At 34.1% G+C, this 22,983-nt stretch overlaps 1 protein-coding gene across 1 annotated transcript; it reads left to right on the forward strand.

The window, feature by feature from the left end:
- Nucleotides 1–14,861: 14,861 nt before the first annotated feature.
- On the forward strand, nucleotides 14,862–22,188 carry LOC115963778 (leucoanthocyanidin reductase-like). The gene is made up of 5 exons (XM_031082942.1): nucleotides 14,862–15,158; nucleotides 15,474–15,614; nucleotides 16,538–16,775; nucleotides 20,641–20,844; nucleotides 21,591–22,188. Exons 1-5 carry the CDS (start codon nucleotides 14,958–14,960, stop codon nucleotides 21,857–21,859), a joined length of 1,053 nt encoding a protein of 350 aa, XP_030938802.1. The 5' UTR covers nucleotides 14,862–14,957; the 3' UTR covers nucleotides 21,860–22,188.
- Nucleotides 22,189–22,983: the final 795 nt, after the last annotated feature.

The raw sequence follows: 22,983 nt of genomic DNA on the forward strand, positions 1-22,983 counted from the left end.
AAAGGTCCATTTGGGTTGAGGAAGGGGGAAGGGGAGGGGGAGCAAAGTAGAGTAGAATAGATTTTGACCAAAATTAGTCTATTTTTAGCAAACTCAACTCTAGTTTCCTCCACTCCCCCTCCTTCCTCCCTCAATCCAAATGGGCCCTAAGGCCTCTTTTAAAAGCAATGCTCAACCTTAATCAACCACCTTTTGGGAGTAACAATGTTTTAATGTTTTTTTGGTCATTCTACTTTGTTCATGCTTTCAATGTGGTAATATTTAGTCTATTACATATCAAAAGAAAGGAGAGAGAGAGAGAGAGAGTAGCAGCGAGAGTATTCTCATTGGGTAATGTAAAAGCCATCAAAATGTAATACATGCTATTATTCACCAAAAATACCTCAAATCTAATGAGACATTTTGCACATATTTTTATAACTTGCTACAATGGTTATGTAAATATAAATAGAGGAGATATTTTTTGAGAAGAAGGAGAGAATGGAAGCTGAGTATTGCAATGAACCACAAAGATCAAGTGAGGAAGAAGATGAGCTGGGACGAAGTGTGAAGAAATTCAAAGAAAGCAGTGTAGATAAGCAGATTAATCCACCCAGGAATACTACTAGTTATAAGGATAGGCTTGTGGGAGACATTCCTGGAGCCTATGAGCAAGCTTTTAAGTTGAATAATGTCTGGGATGATGGAGAGGAGTCAGATACAGAGGTGGAACCACTCATTGAAGGAATGGCAGAAGTGAAGCTGTCTAAGGAGACTAAGGCGCGTATAAGGGCCCCATGGTCAAAGGTTTTGATAGTGAAAGTGTTTGGTAGAACTGTTGGATTCAGTTATCTCACTTTCAAGCTCAATGCATTATGGAAACCTGCAACTAGGATGGACTGTGTTAATCTTGGAAAGGATTACTTCCTGATAAAGTTTTATTGTCCAGATGATTATGATAAAGTGCTTCGTGGAGGTCCTTGGTTTATTGGTGAGCACTTCTTGGCCATCAAGCCTTGGGAACCTTACTTTGGAGCCTCAAATGATTATCTAAAGTCTGTTGCTGTGTGGGTGAGATTTCCTGAATTACCTATTGAATTTTATGATATGGAAGTGTTGAAGGAAATAGACAGTGCTATTGGCCCAGTGCTTCGTATTGATTCATACACGGCCACTGGATCAAGAGGTAGCTATGCAAGGCTCTGTATACAAATTGATCTGGACAAGCCCTTAATCAATTCCATCAGGTTAGGTAGATTGGTGCAACCGGTTAAATACGAAGGTATTTCTTCTCTTTGTTTTTGCTGTGGGAGGCTTAGGCACAAGAAGGAGAACTGCTAGTATCAAATTAAGGAAAAAGAAAAAAATGGGCGTGCTGAAGAGAAGAGTCCGAATAAGTCTCAGGAGGAAGATAAGTCAGATGATAGTGTAGCAGAGAAAAGCACGAACCAAGTTAGTGAGGAGGCTAAGTCAGATCCTAACTTAGGTCCGTGGATTTTGGTTTCAAGAAAAAAGAGTTTGGTTAGAAATGGATGGTCCAGATCTTCCTTTGGAAATGACATTAAAGATGATGTTAATTCAAGGGGCATGAGCGTCCAAAGGGGTGAAATAATAAAGGGTAATTCAGCCATTCCCATTAAAGAAAAGGTGTTGTCCACTCAGCCCACTCAGTCTGAGCAAGTTCGTACTGTGAGGAGCGTTTCTGGCCAAGGGATGGCACCGACTGAAGATATGGGAAATCTGGAGATGAGGTTCAGTGCGTCTTGTCCGAATCAGGGAGATGGGGTGATAAGAAATGATGGGAAGCTTCAGTTGGGCATCTCAGGCTCAGGTACTAGAAACATTAGAAGTAACGAAGGTAAGGGCAAGAAGTCATTGAAGAGGCAATACCCATCTTCTTCAACGTCTTCACAGAGAGCTGGGTCTTCAAAAGATCTACAGATAAGAGAGAATGGAGGGGTTCCATGTGGGTCAAAGCAGTTCGACTTGCAATCCGAGAAGGAGCGGCTGGGCGATCTGGCATCGGAGTAGGTTAGTGAAGGTTCCAGACGAAGTCATTCTCCAAATAAGGGCATTTCCGACGAAGGACTTGGAGTGGTGCAAAGGGGAGTGGGACCCGGTGTGGAAGAACATATTCCCAATCACTCCGGAGAGTCACAGAACAGGGACATTAGCGCTAGATCATCCAGCCTGGGGTTTAACGGTCAACCCATGGTGGAACTTCATAACGGACGTGCCATTAATTTCATGGGAGGAGTCTGAAGCCTTGAGCAAGCAGAGAAGGCCATCGGTGATGCCACACTTCAACGAATCCAGATGGTTAATTCAGGAAAGGAAATTAGTGGACCAGAGGGGTATGGCTACGGCATTAATGGGAATCATCCAATGTTGAAATTAATTCAAATTCTCATCCCGGTGGAGGAGTGCGATGTGTTGATCAGTTGCAAGGAAGAGGTGATGGGAATATTGAAGCACATGTCGATATGGAAACCGGAGTGGAAGCACTCGAAGGAATTGTTGAGGAGGTTGGGATGGAGTATGGTGGAAGCTGCAATTATGAATCCTAGTCGTGTCGAGATTCCGATGGGTCAGTTTGTGAAGATGAACATTCTAATGTGGAATTGCAGAGGTGCATTGAATCCGGATTTTAAGAGGAGGGTGTTTGAAATGGCTGTGAACCATAGGCCGTCGATAATGGTCATAACAGAGACTAGAGTGGGGGGTAGCAGAGCTGAGAAGATAATTGAAGCACTTCTATTTGATTGCTTTATCACCACGGAAACTATTGGGTACGCGGGTGGATTATGGATTTTGTGGAGAAGAGAAGATGTTGAGGTTAATCTGTTATCTGCTACAGAACAGGAAATACATGCAACTGTAAAGGTATGTGCATCAAACCTTTCTTGGTTATTTACAGCAATATATGCTAGTCCTCGTTTAGCTGAAAGGAGAATCCTGTGGTCTAATATAGATAAGGTTGGGCAATTGCATAATCTTCCTTGGTTAATGATTGGGGATTTTAATGAAATTCTAGGTGGGGAGGATAAATTTGGGGGGAATCAAATTAATTTAAACAGGGCCCTCGAATTTAAAGAATGTCTGGATTCGTGTAATTTTGTAGACCTTGGGTTTGCTGGACCTAAATTTACCTGGACTAATAAAAGGCAAATTTCAGACTTGATTTTGGAAAGACTGGATAGATGTTTTGCCAATCCAATTTGGAGAATTTTGTACCTTGAGGCGGTGGTAACTCATCTTCCTAGAACCTTCTCAGATCATCATCCTGTCTTGATAGAATCATGGAAACCTAACACTAATGGTTTGGAGCAGCCTTTCCGTTTCCAAACTATGTGGTTACTTCATCCGGATTTCTATAGGATCGTTAGAGAAGCCTGGCCAGAAGGTGCTAATTTAGAAGTGGCCACTTTTGATTTTATTAGGAAGGCAAAGAAATGGAATTTTGAGGTTTTTGGTAATATTTTTGTGAAGAAAAAAAGGGTGCTAGCCAGGTTGAATGGTACACAAAAGGCTTTGGCTAATAATCCTACTGAATCTCTTATGAGGCTAGAAGACCAACTTATTGAAGAGTACTCCTCGATTTTGCTTCAAGAAGAGGAGTTTTGGGCCCTTAAGTCTAGGATTAATGCTGCTGCATTTGGAGACCGAAACACATCTTATTTTCATATGAATACGGTAGTGAGGAGGCATAGGAATAAAATAAGGTGTTTGAAGGATGGTATAGGAGAATGGATAGTTGAGGAAGAGGCAGTGAAGGAACATATTTTGAAGGGGTTTATGAAGCTTTATGCTACGGGTTTGGAGATGTCCTACAGAAGCTCTGCTGTTTCTGAGTTCTCCGGTATTTTTCTTTCTGAAGCAGATAGGAGTTGGATGGGAAGGGAAGTGGTGGATGAAGATGTGAGGAGTGGTTTGTGGGCTTTGAAGCCGTTTAAAGCACCAGGGCCAGATGGGATCCATGCTAGCTTCTATCAGCATTTTCGGCATGAGGTGGGGAATTCAGTTTGTAAGGAGGTGAAAAAGATTTTCAGGGATGGTAAAGTTCCGGACCAGCTTAATGAGACACTTGTGACATTAATTCCGAAATGTAAAAGCCCTGAGTCCCTGAATAATTATAGACCGATTAGCCTTTGCAACTCGATTTATAAAATTATTTCTAAGATTCTAGTGGAAAGGATCAAACCGTATCTAAATAAGCTTGTTTCCCCTATCCAAACGGCATTTGTGCAAGGAAGGAAAGGATTAGATAACATTTTAGTCGCTCAAGAGCTATTCTATGCTTTGAATAATAAAAAAGGCAAGGAGGGGTATATGGCCATTAAAGTTGATTTGGAGAAAGCGTATGATAGAATGGAGTGGTGTTTTATACACAAAGCTCTACATGCTTTCCACTTCCCTCAAAATCTGATTAAGGTGATAATGAGTTGTGTCACTTCCACTAAGGTGTCTATTTTGTTTAATGGAGGGAAGTTGGAAGCCTTTAATCCTTCAAGAGAGCTTCGACAAGGAGATCCTTTATCGCCGTATCTCTTTATTTTGTGCATGGAGTACTTAGGCCATTTAATTGAGAAGAAATGTATGGAGGGAGTGTGGAAGCCTTTGAAAGCCTCAAGAGAAAATATTGGTATCTCCCACCTCTTTTTTGCGGATGATTTACTTCTATTCGCTAAAGTAGATGAGGATGTTTGTGAAGCTATTTCGGAAGTATTGGATGAATTTTGTGAGGAGTCGGGTCAAAAAGTGAGTATGGAAAAGTCAAGAATCTATTTTTCCCCTAATGTGCAAGCTGAAATTAAGAGCGGAGTCTGCTCAAGGTTGGGTATTCAAGCAATGGTGAATATTGGGAATTATCTTGGATTCCCAATCAAACATAAAGGGGTTCCAAGAAATAGAATGAACTTTATAGTTGAGAGAGTTATGAGCAAATTGGCTGGTTGGAAGACTAGATTCCTTTCTTTTGCAGGCAGATCGGTTTTAGTGAAATCAGCCATGTCTACTATTCCAAATTATGTTATGCAGGCCGCTGCCCTTCCTACTCACCTTTGTGACAAATTGGATAAAATTAATAGGGACTTCTTGTGGGGTTCAACTAGTGAAAAGAGGAGACTTCATTTGGTAGGGTGGAGTAAGATTATTAGGCCAAAGGAAGAGCGAGGACTTGGAATTCAAGCTGCGAAATTCAAGAACTTGGCTTTATTAGCAAAGCTAAATTGGAGGCTGAATCAGGAAAAAGAAAATCTATGGGCGAAGGTTATTTTGAAGAAGTATTGTTCAACGGATAGAAGGAGAGCTAGAGATCCGGATAAGTTGCCATGTTCTCCAAATTGGAGAACAATTAAAGCTGGATTTCAGACCTTCGCTGAGGGTATTTGTTGAGGGGTGGGGAATGGAGAAAGAATTAAGATTTGGGAGGATAGTTGGATAAGGGGATGCTCATTGAGAGAACTGATTGAAGGGCCTTTGACTTCAAGGGAGATGGATATGAAGTTGTCTGAGTTTTTTCTGGATTCGGAGCAGGGATGGAAGTGGGATGCTATATCCTTTAAGTTGCCGGTTTTTATTAAAGAAAGGATTAAAGCTATTCCAAGGCAACTGGTTGGAAGAGGAGAAGATGTGATTATGTGGAAGCATACTAAGGATGGAGAGTTTTCTACTAATTCTGCCTATGCTTGGCTGAATGGTTCACAACAAGAGGAGACTAATTTCCAAGGGAAGTGGATATGGAAGATAGATATGTTGCCAAGGATTATTAATTTTCTTTGGCTGTGTATGCATGAAAGTCTGCCTGTTAGATCGGTTTTGGCTATGAGGGGAATAACAAGGGAGAGTTGCTGCCCTTTATGTAAAAAATTTCCGGAAACTATTAGTCATTTATTGAAAGAGTGTGTGGTGGCAAAAGATTTCTGGTTTAAACTTAGAGTCCCCCATGATATGTTTAGTTCTTTTGCTGGTTTGGATTTGCTTGAATGGCTAAAAGTTAATTGCCAAAGTAAGATATTACATTACTCTTCTGTGCCGTGGTCTTATATGTTTTCCTTTGCTGTTTGGAATTTGTGGAAACATAGAAATGGTATGGTGTTTAACAATAGCATTGTCAATGGAAACTTACATAGTGTTAGTAAAAATCAAGCCTTGGAATATTATTACTGTGTGGGTAAGGCTAGGTGTCAGAAGAATATGGTGATTTGTAATGTCAGGTGGGAAAAACCTCCCTTAGATGGTGTAAATTAAATACTGATGGGGCTGCCTTTGGTAATCCAGGAAAGGCAGGAGGAAGGGGAGTGATTAGAGATAGTGAGGGTAGATGGTTGAGAGGCTTTGCTCGGTCTATTGGCTTCACAACCAGCATTACAGCAGAATTTTGGGCTCTAAGGGATGCTTTATTGCTGGCTGTCCGGATGGGAGTGCAAAAGCTTGTGATTGAATTAGATGCCAAGGTGGTAGTTGAGCTGGTGCAGTCTTACTCTCCCTCTAATACATTTTACTCTTCCTTGTTGGCTGACTGTAGGTCGCTTCTGGGCAAGTTTCAGCACTACAGGGTGCAGCACGCATTCAGGGAAGCGAATAGAGTTGCGGATGCTATGGCTAAGCTAGGAGGAGTGATGCAAGATCATTTTGTAGTTTGGGATATTCCCCCATCTGATGTAATAGCAAATTGTGTGTATTTTGATACTAATGGGGAAAGTGTATGTAGGCTTGTTGCCTCTAACTAAGCCATTTTGGCTTAGTTGTTTAATAATAATTCCTTTTAACCAAAAAAAAAATGTAAATATAAATAACCATTATAGCATTGTGTCAAAGTTTTTTTTTAATTCTTTTTTTATTCTCTCTCTCCTTGCTTGTCTCACTTTTTGTCTTCTCTCTTCCACTGTAACATTGAAATATGATTATTTTAATGTAATGTATTGTAAAATAAAAAATGAGATGTATAGTGTGTTGTAAAAATGGTAATGTAAAATAGATAAATTGACTTTTTGATAAGATAAAATACTTTGAGAATGGATGAGAATGGAAGTTCACATTGTGTTTGATGGGGATGGGTTTGGTAGATCATAGATGTGTATGTCTATTCTTGCTCACCTAAATTACCTAATAAGCTTGTTCCGTGATTAATACATACTCATATGATAAATATATCTCTCACTAATTATTTGTTCTAGAAGATATATAATTTGTTCTACCATTGAGATGTCGTGTGTTATTATTGCTAAGGAAAGTGATGTCTATAATAGACTATTTAAAAGAAAAAAAAGTGTTTCCTGTATTACTTGTGTAAGATCGATGTGGCCAGAAAACACAATAACGTAGAAGAAAGAGAAAGACAAAATAATACTGTAACAATAATAATAGAAAGGAAAGAAGGAAAGAAAATTTGTGATCTCCTTACTCCATGACTTGACCTTATACTATATGGTATACTGAAGTGGACATATCAAACTATTCTTCATTTTGGAAAGGTAGAAAATCAGAAAGTTAATATATATATATATATATATATATATATAAACTGAGATTAAAAGTTAATTTTTCAACTCTTAGTATCAATGTGAGAGCTCTCGCATCTCATGAGATCTCAATCCTGTCTACACTGTAGATTCTAGTTAGCTCAACTAGTATAGTCTTTGATGATTGAATAAAAGATCTGTGGTTCAATCTCTGCCTATATCAAAAACCGATTGATGTCTTGGTCTAATGATAAAAAATTATCACCAAATTAAATGCTATAAGTTGAAACCCTCTCAAAAAAAAAAAAAAAAAAAAATTCCCGCCTACACTAGGCGAGCTGAACCAACAAAGAGCAAAGATGACTGCCATCTTGCATCCTCTGACATAATAAATAGGATTTGACTTCTCTCTTGTACATAATATAAAGCTTTGCCCTAATTAATAATCCGCTTTTGTTGAAGGGTGCTTTAGGCACACCTTAAGATTTGAAGAAGTTCTACTTACATTGAAAAATAGCAAAAATTGATATAAATATGAAGCTAATATATAAAAGGTTAAAAGTGGCTTGAAATCCTATAAAAAGTGGTCCAATTGTGTTATAAAACTCTTCCTAAAAGGGTGCTAAGGACACTTAATAAATAAATATAGGTTGGAAATTATATCACCCTTTAGATTAGATTTTAAAGTTTTAATGTTATCAATTAAAATTTAGAACCTTCTCAAAAAAAAAAAAAAATTAAAATTGAGAACTTATGAAATTGTTTTAATTTAAAGCTTTTGTTGATTTTTACAAGTGATGAAACTCTATATTTTATTTAGGCTTGTTCATAAATCAATTTCATTATTATTGAACATAGAATTTATTTTTTATGTGGCGAATCCCAATCTTCCTGAGCACGTCATTCACCATATGAATTAAGCGCAGACTATCACTCATCGACCCATTAGTAAAAAGGGTTTCATTTTCTTTATCCATCAGCATTGTCCTTAGGGAAAGAAGTCATTATAATCATGATTGGAACTCAAATTGGTGTAACCATGTAGGCTTTGCTAACCAGTGTTCTAGAAGCCAATCTCATAAGTTATACATGGTGCTATTAATGCGTCATCGTTTGAGCGACCAGACCCACCAAATCTCAATGTGAAGGCTGAGTAAGTCTAATGCCCCAAATTTTTTTACAATTTTATCACAATTTTACTATATGGCGACTTGTGAGTGGTGAAATCATAAACCCACATGAACCTACTATTTTATTTACAGCACTTATAATTTGCCACGTAATAAAATTGTGAAAAAAAATTTGACACTAAATTTACTCGTGAAGGTTAGATTCATTGATCACCACTACCTATCAAATATCAAGTATCAACTACTCGTCTACTTAGGGGTGTCAATGTTCGACCCAACTCGTGAACACGGCACGAACCCAACACGGGTTTTTTCGGGTTAGGGTTGGGCCTTAATGGGTTTGGGTCATAAACAGGTCGACTCAAAAGCGACACGATAAGAAACGTGTCATAAGCGGGTCAACCCGCGTAACCCGCAATAGACACATTTGACACGCCAATTTATTTGTGTCAACCCGAAATGACCCACTTAACACAACCCGTTTAACTCGTATAACAAATAAATATTTATTTTATTTTAGATTTATCAAATACCTTTTATATCCAACATATATTTTAAATTTAGAAAGAAAAGTGAGTAATTATAAAAATTTACAAGGAATATAATTGGAAATTGAAACTTAACATTTGACGAGTTTCAAGGATATTATATTTTTGTTAAACTATGTTATTTTATTTTTGTTAAAATTTGTTATTTTGAATTTGGATTGCAGTGTATGCACTTCTTTTAGAGTGTAAATAACTTATTTCTAGATGAATGTTATATTTTTGTTAAACTATATTATTTTGAATATGGATTGAAGACTTGAAGTGTATGCGTTGCTTTTTAAGATGTAAAAAAATTATTTCTAGATAGATGTTATATTTAATATTATGTAGATTGAAATGGGTTGTGTTACATTCGTGTCAACCCAACACAACTCGTTTATTAAGTGTGTCAAATGGGTTGGGTCAGGTCAACCCGCCTTATTAACAGGTCGGGTTAGGGTTGAAAGATTATGACACGATTATTAAATGGGTCGGGTTAGGGTTGAGTCATTTAGTCGAATACCTCTACCTCGACACGACACGAATCCGACACGCTAACCCGAATTGACACCCCTACGTCTACTCCACCTTTTTCTTTTTCCTAAAAAAAAAGAAGAAAAAAAAAATCTAGTCCACTTTAATTTCAAAAAGAATAAATAAATTCAACATGGAAATTATATCCCGCTTTAAAAACCCTTTATATCCAAACCTCTTTATGAGGATGGTTAAGATTCTAGAGGACCGTCCTTGTTTGTTCATAAGAATTAAAGCAAGACATATTTTGATACAGTTGCTTCTTGCTTTATTATACTTTAATGGTCCGTTTGGATAGAGGGGGAGTAGAGTATAGTATAATAGATTTAGCACAAAATTAGATTATTTTTATCCAACACTATTCTACTCCCTTCCACTCTCCCTCCTTCCCCCCTCCATCCAAACAGGCCATAAGAGTAGGGACAGAGCTATTGTTGGACATGGGAACAGTGCCCCCCCCCCCTCTCCTTTTTTTTTTTTTAATTTAGTATATATATAAAATATTACTTTTAGCAATTTATTTTGATAAAATTACACTTTGCCCCCTCAACAGTATTATTGATATTTTTAAAATTTAAAAAAAAAAATATATATATATATATATATAGCCCAATAATAAAAATTAAGCTCAAACGACACCCACAAAACAAACACACGCAAAAATAAAATAAAATCAAAGCCGATTCTAACTAGAGATCTAACTAACCTAGGAGTAAGAGAACACCCAACCTACGGCAGGACACACATATAATAAAGGAAAAAAAGAAGGGGATTTCTAAGCCACTCAAAAAAAAAAAACTAACTTACGGTAGAACTCAGGAGACCTTAGACCTAAGGGGTTGGGCAGCGGCACTCAGCAGAATAGCAGTGTAGCAGAAGCAGAAGCAGACACGCACTAGTGCACCACACTTGAAGCCACCACCAATCAACCACAGCACCGTCCAAACTTGGTAATTATAACTAATCTCTTTTTTCTTTTTTTTGGATGAGAATATTTTATTCCTCTTATATCTAAAACTCTATTGCTTGGTTGATTAACTTAGATTTGATCATATGTGTTGTGAAGAAAATTGAAAGAGAGGTAGAGATGGGAGACTCCACATCCAAAAATAGGTGAGAGATAGACTCCTGACTCCATCTTTCTCTTTCTCTCTAAATAAAGTTAAAAGTTATAAATAATACTACAATAGTGGTGAGTCTTGTGAGTCTGTGACTAAGTGTATAGTTTTGTGTAATTGATTATAGCACAACATGGCAATGTAATGTTCTGTGCAAATGATTATAGTTTCGTCTGTTAGTGTTTTTGTCTATTAATGTCTTTTAAAAAATATTAAAGAGATTTTTTTTTTTTGGGGTAAATAATTAAAGAGATTTGTATGGCAGGTCTGGTGTAGGGTAGGACGTGAACTTGGTGAAGGTGTGGGAATTGGATTTGGTCCTATTTCGAATTGGAGAGAGGAACTCTTTCTTTTTCTTACATAAATTTATACTTCAGTGATTTCCTCTTTCTAATATTTTTTTTCTCTTTTTTATAATGAGTGAGGGTTGATTAATTAGGAATTTTTACCAATTAAAAAATGTTGGCGACCTAAAAATAACAAGTAAACCACGGTAGCTTTCAAAAATGGAAGATCTTAATCCAAACAAGTTGGAGGAATTGATGCCTTGCCTGTGCCTATCACCGTATTTGAAAAAAAAAAAAAAAATCAATCTTTAAACTTGTAGTAAGGAGTGAATGACAGTAGAAAGGTAGTTGAGATATATGACGACTTGTTGTATATGAAAGTTTGTTGGTGATTGTGATGACCACCCAACTAAATTAAAAGTTTGGCCGCCAATGATTAAATTATGGCCTGATTGGGATCGACTTATTTTACTAAAATTGAAAATTTTTTGCTAAAAATATTATAGATAAAGGTAAAAATTAGCTGAAATAGTATAGTGAGACTCATGAATAATACCAAAAAGTGTAGTGAGACCCATGAATAGTAGCAAAAATAAGCTAAATAGTAAAATAAGCTAGTTTTTTAATTTGAAGCCAAACACACACTAAAACTAATCAAAATTAATGTAAATATTATAAATATATATATATATTAATAGGTAAAGTTTAGAGAAATTTTTTTTTTTAAATACTAATTATTTAACACACACACGGGGAGAGGAGAGAATGTCTTAAAAAACTGACAGTAGTGTATATCCAAATTAGAATTTTAAATCAGAATCTAATTTTGTGTTATATGTCCAATTTAACTTTTTTAATTTTGGTGTACTAAGCTTCAACCCATTTTTCTCTCCCTTGTGTGTATTTGTTTCTCAAAAAATAAAAAAAGCTTCAATCTCAGCACAACACTTATCACTCAACTATTCTTGAGATGAGAACCCTAAAAAAATGTGTCCCATTAAACCAACATTTTGAAACCACAGATACTTATCCCTGCCCATTTCCATTGACTCACGCTGTTTGGTTTTGTCCCTTATTTAATGTAGTAATGTACACAGCTACGTTTTCCTAATATCTTGGGTAGTTTTTAAGATATCTCCTCCAACATTCTGAACTTCATTCTCTTTTTCCTTGCCTATTGTACAAGCGATCGCGGAACATGGTGAAGACTTACAGGAATCTCTACCCAAAGTTTCATTGTTGGGTTTACTTGGAGAAGCATTACTAAATCATATTAAAAGGTTAAAATAGCACTTTTTTTTTTCTGTCTATCTAATTTTTAAATCAAATATCTTTTTCATTTTGAAATTAAACCACATTTTTTTCTTCTAATTTTTAAATTAAGATTTTTAAGTGTTGTATGCATAGCATTAATCTATTAAAATAAAGAAAAAAAAATACAATCCATAGTTTTGTAAAAATCAATTAAGACATTAATCTAAACATAAAATTTAAACATGTAATTTGATTCCTTAAAATAAATTAACATAAAAGTGTTAAAAATATAGTAGTACACTTGCAAAGTTGTATTCTCATGGTCTCGAAAGCTCTTAAAAAATATGCATAATTCAACTTTTCTTTGTCTATTCTTTTAAGTGGTTAAAATTTTGGGTTTTGTTAGGTTCTAAGACTTTAGGAACTAAATGTATTAAAACTTCATTTTGTATATGTTGGCAAACCATGATCAAAACAATGAGTCTAGGTTTAGATTTGCTCAAAGTTTGTTTAAGTATAAGTTTGAATCGAGTGTTTTGCAGGAATTTATTGTGTAAAACTGCAAGGTTTGATTGATCGAAAATAAGACTCGATCGATCGAAAATCGCAGCTCAGAAAATTTTGCAAAAGTTTCAAACGCAACTCAAGCCCATATGACGTGTAAGGTTAAGTGTTTCACTCCAAGTATAAAAGGAAAAACCCTAACTACATTTTAGTGGTCTTTGTTGAGTTGTGTGTTGAGTCTTTTGTGAGATCTGAGAGGTTTGTACCTTCAAACACACGCATAGAGCTATCAAGATCAAGATTCACATCAAGAACTTGATGGTTGGTTTAGTTACTGCATAAAGAACATTCATGGAACAACAAAACCTTTGAGTGGAGTCTCAAAGTCACAAGAAGGAGAACTTGTGGTTGCTGCAGATTCAAGAAAGAAATAGTCCATGAATTTGGAGCTTGCACGTGGTCGTGCCAGTAAGTCCTATGTGTAGTAGCATTAGGATGTTAGTGATCTAAGTCCTTTTGTAAACTTCAATTCTTTCTATAGTGGATTTTTTTTTTACCTTGAGAATAGCTATATTAAATCCTCCCTAGGTTTTTTACCAGTTTGATTTTCCTGGGTCATCAAATCTTTGTGTTCTTTACTTTCTGCATTATTTCTGTTTTGCTCATAATTGTTTAACCTAGACTTGAATAACAAACTTGTTAATCAACTTGGCTTAATATTAGGTTAAACATATTGTGTTAAGGGGTCTAAAAACCTAACAAGTGGTATCAGAACAGGTTAAATCTTGTGTTAGATCTCTTGATCTAAGAGTTGATTTTTGACCCCTGTTGTCATGGAACACAGTCACTCTCTTGTGATCCCTCCACATTTTGATGGGAATAACTATGCCTACTGGAAGGTTAAGATGAAAGCCTTCTTGAAATCTATAGATGAGAGAGTTTGGAACTCTGTTGAATACGGATAGGAGAAACCGGCTACTCCTGTTAGTGAGCGGTCAACGTCCCAAAAAGAAGCAGCCGCTTTTAATAGCAAAGTTTTGAATGCTATTTTTAATGTTGTTTCTATGGAAGAGTTTAAGAGAATCTCAAATGTTGAGGTTGCTCATACTGCTTGAAAATTCTCCAAATTGTGTATAAATGCACAAAGGCAGTTACCTAATTTTTTATAATAGTCCCACCTCCACCTACTTAAATTGGATTAACTAGTATGCAAGTATCCACCTGTACTTAAATTGACTCATCCTTGACTAAGAACTTGCCCCTCGATCGGTTAAAAACCAATTAAATACTGCAGTTTATGGTAAATAAGTATTGATCTAAAATTCGTTGGCTATTTAAGAAAGACAATGTTTGTCAAACGCGATTCAATTTTAAAATTATATTTTCAACTCACTATTTCAGTTCAAAAAATTATGTATGTAATAGTGCGCTTGTGTAACAAGCAAAATGAGGCGCCTACATATATGTGTTGCACTCATATAATGGGTGTGATTGAAAAAGATGTAAAATTTACATTTTTTTTTTTAACCTAAAAATGATCCAATTCAATGAGTATATAATTGTGTAAAATTAATTTTATAAATAATTTGATGTGGAGTGTTTTGAAAAAAAAAATAAAGAAAAAAAAATAATGCTAATTAAAATAAACGCACACAAAAATTACTATCTAACAGGTTTTATCCATTTTGGAGAATAATAAAATTAAATTTAGAGAATTAAAAGTGAGCAAGTACATGAATCATATTAATATTATAAGACAATAATCCTTTGGATCAATAGAGTACTTCTCTTATACTCAACTACCAGTCGAAGATGTGATATATCAATTATCAAACCACTTCCATTTTCTTTTTTTAAAGTACATTTTTTTGGGTAAGTAATCACACCTCCATCAAACATTCCACTCGAAAAAAAAAGACAAAATATAGATGAGACACCGAACAAAGTTAGCCAAACCAAAGCCCACCAACCAAACCTCACTCGCTATGCGCGTGAACGTTACCAAACATGCATAAGGTCCACTCTTAGTCTTATACCCACTTTTATATAACCCCTCACAGCCCCTTCCCTCCTATCATAACTATTGTGTGCCTTTTCTTCTTCTTCTCTACAGTTTTTTGCTTTTTTATCATTTGATCAAAGAAACTGAAGAAGAAAAAAAATGTGTGGTTCAAATCCTAATGTCTCGGAGGCTGGTCGGACCATGATCATAGGCTCAACCGGGTTTATAGGCCGCTTTGTGGCGGAAGCTAGCCTCGACTCTGGTCGGCCGACGTACCTTCTTGTTCAGTCTAAACCAACCTCCCCTTCCAAGGCGTCCATCATCAAATCCCTGCAAGAAAAAGGAGCCATTATCATACATGTAATTCTACTCTCTATCCATTTTTTGAGAGTGAAACGATCGCAATTTTTTCTTTCTTTTCGAGTTGTCTTCGGTTTTGCCATAACTCACCGTGTGATAAGTTTGTAGCGGTGGAGGTAAAACAGTTGGTCTACACTCCCACTACAGCTTACTACGTGGCGAATTGTGACAAAAATTGTAGAATTTTTGGTTTTTCTTAACACAAAACTAAATAATTGTAGGCAAGTTTTGTCTAATGATAGAATTTTGTTTATACATGTATATGTGTAGTGTGAACGGAGATCTTATATATGTGATTGATTGACTTGATATTAGGGCTCAATTGAGGATCGGGATTTAATGGAGAAGGTTCTGAAAGAGCACAAGATTGAGGTTGTAATATCAGCTGTTGGTGGTGCACACATCTCAACCCAGCTCAGTTTAGTTGATGCCATTAAAGCTGTAGGCACTGTCAAGGTAATGGCCTATTTTTATTTGTTTGAAAAAGAAAGGCAGTGGTGATGCGCCGTTGATGGTAGAAAAACTGGTCTTGCATTCAAAGTCATGCACTCATGCCAATACAAATTGGAAAGGACATTTTTCCACTTAAAATGATCTCATTTTGATTTGGACTTAGCCCTGGCCACTGGACCCGTTGAATATGCGACATGTGTCCAAGTGAACACGCGTCCAGTGGCCACTAACCACCGGACAAAAACTAGACCCTTTAGGTTTTACCGATGTATAGATAAATAATAGTTTGCATTTGGGTGTACACTTATAACATGCGGGTCCCGTATAATAAGACCGACAAGTACTTTTTTTTAGAAGAAACATGTCAATGTATTTGACACGCAATACGATGGAAATTTAAAAAAAAAAAAAAAAAAAAAAACAACTTCGATACAGTAATATATAGAGTATTGTTAATAAATTTTACAAATTACAGATGTATAGTTTGCATTTGTGTACACTTATAAGTTATAACATGCGGGTTTCATATAATAAGACCGATATGTTATGCTTTTTTTTTTTTAAGAAAAAATATGTTGATAGTGATGTTTGGTTGGAAGATCTATCACGTAAATTGAATAATGTTTTTCAACTTAATTTACTTTAATACACTTTTCTTACCAGTTTCTCAAAAAAAATATATCTATGTTGATGTATTTGACACGCAAAATGATGGAAATAAAAAAATAAAAAAAAAAACAGGTTCGGTACAATAATTGTTTGATACTAGTATTTAAATAACAATTTATTATATTTAAATAACAATACTTTGAACACGTAATTTTATAACACTTAAATACATATTATCATAACACTAAAAATTTAACATTATTATTAAAAATCTCTAACCAAACAGCGATTATAAAGTATTGTTAATAAACTTGCAGAGGTTTTTACCATCGGAGTTTGGGCACGATATGGACAGAGCGGACCCAGTGGAGCCAGCCCTGACGATGTACGAGGAAAAGAGAAGAGTGAGACGGTATATTGAGGCGGCTGGGGTCCCTTATACATACATTTGCTGCAACTCTATTGCTGCTTGGCCCTACCATGATAACCATCATCCGGCTGATGTTCTTCCTCCTTTGGATACCTTTCACGTTTATGGTGATGGCACTGTCAAAGGTGACACTTCTTTTGCTTTTTCTTTTTTCTTTTTTCTTTTTGTTTTTAGTAGTGATTTTTTGCTTCATAATGAACTACTGGGTGTTCTTTATTTTTAAGTGAAAATATCCTCATTGTTTAGGAACATTATTTTAGTTGATGTTGACAAACACAACGGAACTGCCCCCTTCAAAATACCATACATTTCTATCTTCCTGTCAAAACAAAAAAATGTTAACAGCAGCGTATAAAAAAATTAAATAAATAAAAGAAAATATATATAAAATTAGCTCGACAGATTTTTTTTTTTTATTAAAAAAAAAAGTTGTTATTAACGGGCAACCTACGGTGCCCGTTAATATAATCCAATAAATAATGCATGGTCACAAGGGAACCATGCAAGGCCCACTTTGAAATATCAACCTTCTAGATTAGGAGCTCAAATGATTAGATTAGACATTTTTTAAAAAAATATTTACATATGAGTCTTGCTATATATATATATTACAAATTTTATTTCAAAAAAAATTAATAAGTTCTTGTGTTATTTATCATAAAAAATAATTCTAGTATTTATTTATTATATTGTTGAATAATATATTCATTGTTACATTAGTTTGTAAACTTTTTATAGTAAAATTTTTAGTATTTTCTTTTATATATTATCTATTCTAAAAGAAAAATCATTCAATGATCTATGCCCTTAGAAGTAACACTCTAATTAACAAGACCTATTAATAAACTTCACCAGTTTTTTTTCTTTTCTTTTCTTTTTTCTTTTTTTAACTTTACACTGTCATAAAAAATAATAATGATAAATTAATAATACAATGCTACCTAGCTAAGCTTACTTTGGTGGTGATATAGCTTGCATTCTTTTAGGATCTGGTTGCATGTATTTATGATAGTTCTGGCTCTTTTCAACTGATGCCTTCAAGGCACACATTAAAAAGAAAAAAGAAAAATATTATATAAATTAAAGTTTCAACTATCAATTGTAATGCATGTTTTTCAATGAAGAAAAAACACATCACTCAATGTTATATACTTGATTATAAAAAAAAATGGTATATAGTTAAAAGTGCGTGCACACATATTTAAGGTGGTTATTTGTATTTTACATTAATTTGTGAATAATATATATATATATATATATATAAAGAAAAAAAATAGCATTTTTAATTTGTGCTCTAACACCGTAATTTTTAACTTGAAAGATCAAAGACTAAAAGCTTTTGGATAAAAACAATTATATCAAAATTGGGTCCAATTAATATATGCTCTTAGGATATAATGAAACAAGCAATTATATTAAAATGTGTCTTGCTTCAACTACAGAGATAATGATTCTTATGACCAAACAAGGATGGTCCTCTAGAATCTCAACAAACCTAAACCTCATAAAGAGGTTTGGATCAAGAAAGCCAATTTTGTACTGGAAATCATTTCGATCTAGTCAAGAAAACGATATATTTCGATACCAATTAATACCGATATACCATTTCAAAGTTACCAATATATATATATATATATATATATATTCTTTTTTCCCATAGTATTTTAAATCCTATGTCTTTGAGTATATTAAACCCAATACATCATCAATTTTATCCTACTATAATAGCCCAGTCCATTACATATAAATCTAAACTGTCTAATCATATATTTAAAAATAATAATAATAATAAAACTTTTTCTTTTTTTTTATAAGAATAATAATAAAACTTGGAACAACTGTAAAAGGCATCAACTCCACCTAACCCACGTGAATACTGAATTGAATTCCATGCCTAACATTAGTTTTTTTTTTTTTTTTTGGCTAAACAATGCCTAACATTAGTAGAGCATGTTTTTGTGGTTTGAGTTATATAATAGCATTTTAGCACTTTTCACATCTTCGATGTGAATGCTCTACCATACTTGTATATATATATATATATATATTAAAACTTTCTGATTTTCTACCTTTTCAAAATGAAGAATAGTTTGATATGTCCTCTTCAGTATACTATATAGTATAAGGTCAAGTCATAGAGTAAGAGGATCACAAATTTTCTTTCTTTCTTTCCTTTCTATTATTATCATTATTTTTTATTATATAATATTCTGCTTTTCTCTTTCTTCTACGTTAATGTGTTTTCTGGCCACATCTTACACAAGTAATACAGGACACATAATTTTTTTTCTTTTAAATAGTCTACTATAGACATCACTTTCCTTAGCAATAATAACACACGTCATCTCAATGGTAGAATATATATATATATATATATATATATATATCTTCTTGAACAAATAATCAGTGAGAGATATATTTATCATATGAGCATGTATTAATCATGGAACAACTTTATTAGGTGAGCAAGAATAGATATACAGGTTTACCAACAAAAAAAAGAATAGACATACACATCTATGATCTACCAAACCCATCCCCATAAAACACAATGTGAACTTCCATTCTACAATGGAATCTCTGGCCAAGCTATAATTATTAATTTTATCTTTGAATAATTTATAAATGCTACTTAATCAGTTAACCAAGAACAGAAAATTGGTGATGATGATTTCATATTTGTATTTATTATAACAAATTCTCAATGCTTAATTAGTTTTCATACAAGCGGAACCAAAAATAAAATTAGATTAATTTTGAAGTGGTTTAACATAGGTCTTGACTTAGACTCCTTTAAGATAGGAATAGCTATAGGTATGGGTATTGCAATTTTAAATACTCTTGTAGAACTTAAGCATTCTCACCCACTCATGCAAAAATAAATGCATTTTATCTCATTAAAAAGCCAATTTATCTATTTTACATTTCCATTTTTACAACACACTATACATCTCATTTTTTATATTACAATACATTACATTAAAAATAATCTTATTTCAATGTTACAATGGAAGAGAGAAGACAAAAAGTGAGACAAGCAAGGAGAGAGAGAATAAAAGAATTAAAAAAACTTTGTCACAATGCTATAATGGTGATTTATATTTACATAACCATTGTCGCGAGTTGTAAAAATATGTGCAAAATATCTCATTAGATGTGAGGTATTTTTGTGTATTTTTTGTGAATAATATCATGTATTTTACATTACCGAATGAGAATACTCTCTCTCTCTCTCTCTCTCTCTCTCGTCCTTTTGATATGTAATAGACTAAGTGAATGTTTGGATGTAGCTAAAATGATTTTTCAACTGCGTCCGTCTGTAAGTGAGTCCCATGCACTGTTCACGGGACCCACAAACCTCTTTTTTCAGCAAAACTTTCATTAAAAATGGGTCTCATGACACTATTCACACATTTAAAAATTATTTTGTTACAGTGTTTTCAGTTTTCAGCAATAAGTAATATCCAAACAGACCCTAAATAGTACCACATTAAAAGCATGAACAAAGTAGAATGACCAAAAAAACATTGTTACTCCCAAAAGGTGGTTGATTAAAGTTCAGCATTGCTTTTAAAAGAAGCCTTAGTTGAAGCAATTTTGTTTAAAATAAGTATGTAGGAAAAATTAGACATACAAAATTTACCATTTTCTTTGGTTATTTTTTTCGTCTCATTTTCTATAAGGGAGTTTGTCTTGAAGTTGATAGATAGATTCAAACAAGTAACCTCCACTCCACGAGGCATTATTTGTAAATAATTATACTATCGTTTACAATACTTAGGCCTATTGTTATCTTAAATTGATTAAAAAAATAAAAATAAAAATAAAAAAAAGCCAGCAATATCATCGTGCATATTAATTTATATTCTCCACTTCATCATCATCAACATCAAATTTTCATAATTATTTGCATGTAGTTGTTAAGCTTCCATTAGTAATAAGGTTTTAGTAGTAGTATTCAATTGAGATGTAGCTTTTGAATCTCGACAGCTTATTTTGTGGCGGGTGACGACATTGGGAAATTCACAATAAAATCCATTGATGATGTTCGAACACTCAACAAAACTCTTCATTTTCGGCCATCCGGAAATTTGCTAAACATAAACGAGCTTGCATCTTTGTGGGAGGAGAAGATTGGGCGTAAGCTCCCTAGGGTCACCGTTTCAGAAGATGACCTACTTACCGCCGCCAAAGGTACTTATCTCTTTTATATATATATATATATATATATATATATAACTAGAATTTCAAAGATAATGGAGATGATACCACATGACACAAAAAATTATTATTATTATTATTATTATCTAATCCATTCCTTGGAACTTTGAAAATAGTATTATTCAAAATTTCAGTGGTTCCTTATACTAAGTGTCCGTTTGAGAAGAGTTTATTTATCTTTTTATTGAAATATTTTTTGTTAAAAGCGTTCTAAAATATATATGTTCTTTGAAAAAGTAAGAAAAAATAAGGTTTTAAAAAAATGTACATAAAAATTAAAAGCTAATAACTGAGCTTATAAACTCTAACCAAACAGACACGAGTAACTTTTAAGGGTTGGGAGTCGAGACCCAACCCAAACTAAATTCTTTATGGAACAAAGTACAAACATTATAAACAAGTTGTGAAAATCCAAATTTACAAATTAGCTTTTAAGACAAAAATGACAATTCATCCAATCTTGTATTTTAGTAGTATGATTTTAAAGTTGAAGAAAAGAGGGTTTGAAAAACAAATAACATGGGACTTTGAAATTTTCTATTAAGAAAAAATTTGCTCAAAACAGCTTTCTCACTGAAGTGAGCTTATTAAAAAAGAAAAGAATTCCAATCTTTTGTACTTCTTCAAGGAAAAACGCCATGTATCCAAATTTATTGCCATATTACACATTGGCACACCATAAATGTAATGCCATATCTTTCTCTTGCTAATGCTACCAGAGATGCGCATCCCACAAAGCATTGTTGCAGCCCTTACTCATGATATTTTCATAATTGGTTGCCAAGTAAATTACTCCTTGGACAAGCCGACCGATGTTGAAGTCGTCTCTCTTTATCCGGACACACCTTTCCGAACCATTGACGAGTGCTTCAAGGACTTTGCCAGATTGATTGGTGACACTCCAAAAGTAGTCAACAAGCCCAAAAGCAACGATGCCATCATTGTGCCAAATTCTAAACCAGAAGCGTTGGCAATCACCGCAGCTTGAGCAAGACTCGTTTGTTACTACATTATCCTAAACGTATTTCAAGCTCTTCCAATGTTGTTGTGTGAATTGTTTGTTTTTTTTGTTGTTGTTATGGTTCACTATGTGTATGGTGGTTCATTAGTCGTACATTTATATTTAGTTATTGAAGTTTAGTCTTTAGGTCATTTGTGATCTTTGGAACAGTTCAAACTGTAGTTAATAAAGCACCCCCCAAGGTATACAAAATTGGGGGATCGATGCGTACTTTCTCTCTTTAGCAAGTACTGTTTGCATGTAAGAGAATGCAGTATTCATTGTGATAATGTATCGAGTAGCACCAATATTTATTGCCAAAAATATCTGTCTTCCTTTTTATGTTCTAAACACATGGGTATGAGACATCCGAAAAAGACAATTAGGTTTTAAAGCTTGCTATGAAAAGAGAGCACAACTAAACTAAGCATACATAATTGTTCTTGCAAATAGTAAACCCAGTGCTTCCTGCATAAGAGTTGCATCAGTCCCAACATCATATCATGCAAAATGTTAATAAACCTTTTATGAATCAAAAGAAAGAGATAATTTAAAATATATAATCGAGATAATTTAAAATATATAATCAAGACGACCGTTAGTGAATACAAATGTTATGTCCCAATATTTTGTATTCGTCTTTATGCTCCACTAATCAAAATTTGCAATGCATTCCTTTTTACCTTAATTGTAAAATAACCAGGGTTTAAAATGGGAAAAAAATAATAATAAGACATCACGTATACAATTAATAGAGAATAAAGTAAAATACAAAAAGTTAGACAAAAAATTTCTATTCACCATTAGTCTGGGAAAATTATTCTATACACCAAATGCTCCCCTCACATGAATGAGAAACCCTTCGATTAGTTAAATTAATATAACCTACAATTTTGTTAAAGGAGGGAGCACTATTCTTTAAATACTAAATAATTACTTATCCCTATGAGCGCTAAATGTAACATTTTTTTTTTCACGACCAATTAAAAGTATAGGGCCCTAATTCACAATTATAAAATATTTTCTCCAAAATGTTGACTACACCGCATATTACTCCTACAATGTCGTGTCCGGATTTTTCACATAAAGAATAAACATTAAATTTATTTTAT

This window comes from Quercus lobata, chromosome 10, assembly GCF_001633185.2.
Source record: "Quercus lobata isolate SW786 chromosome 10, ValleyOak3.0 Primary Assembly, whole genome shotgun sequence".
Classification (NCBI taxonomy): Eukaryota; Viridiplantae; Streptophyta; class Magnoliopsida; order Fagales; family Fagaceae; genus Quercus; species Quercus lobata.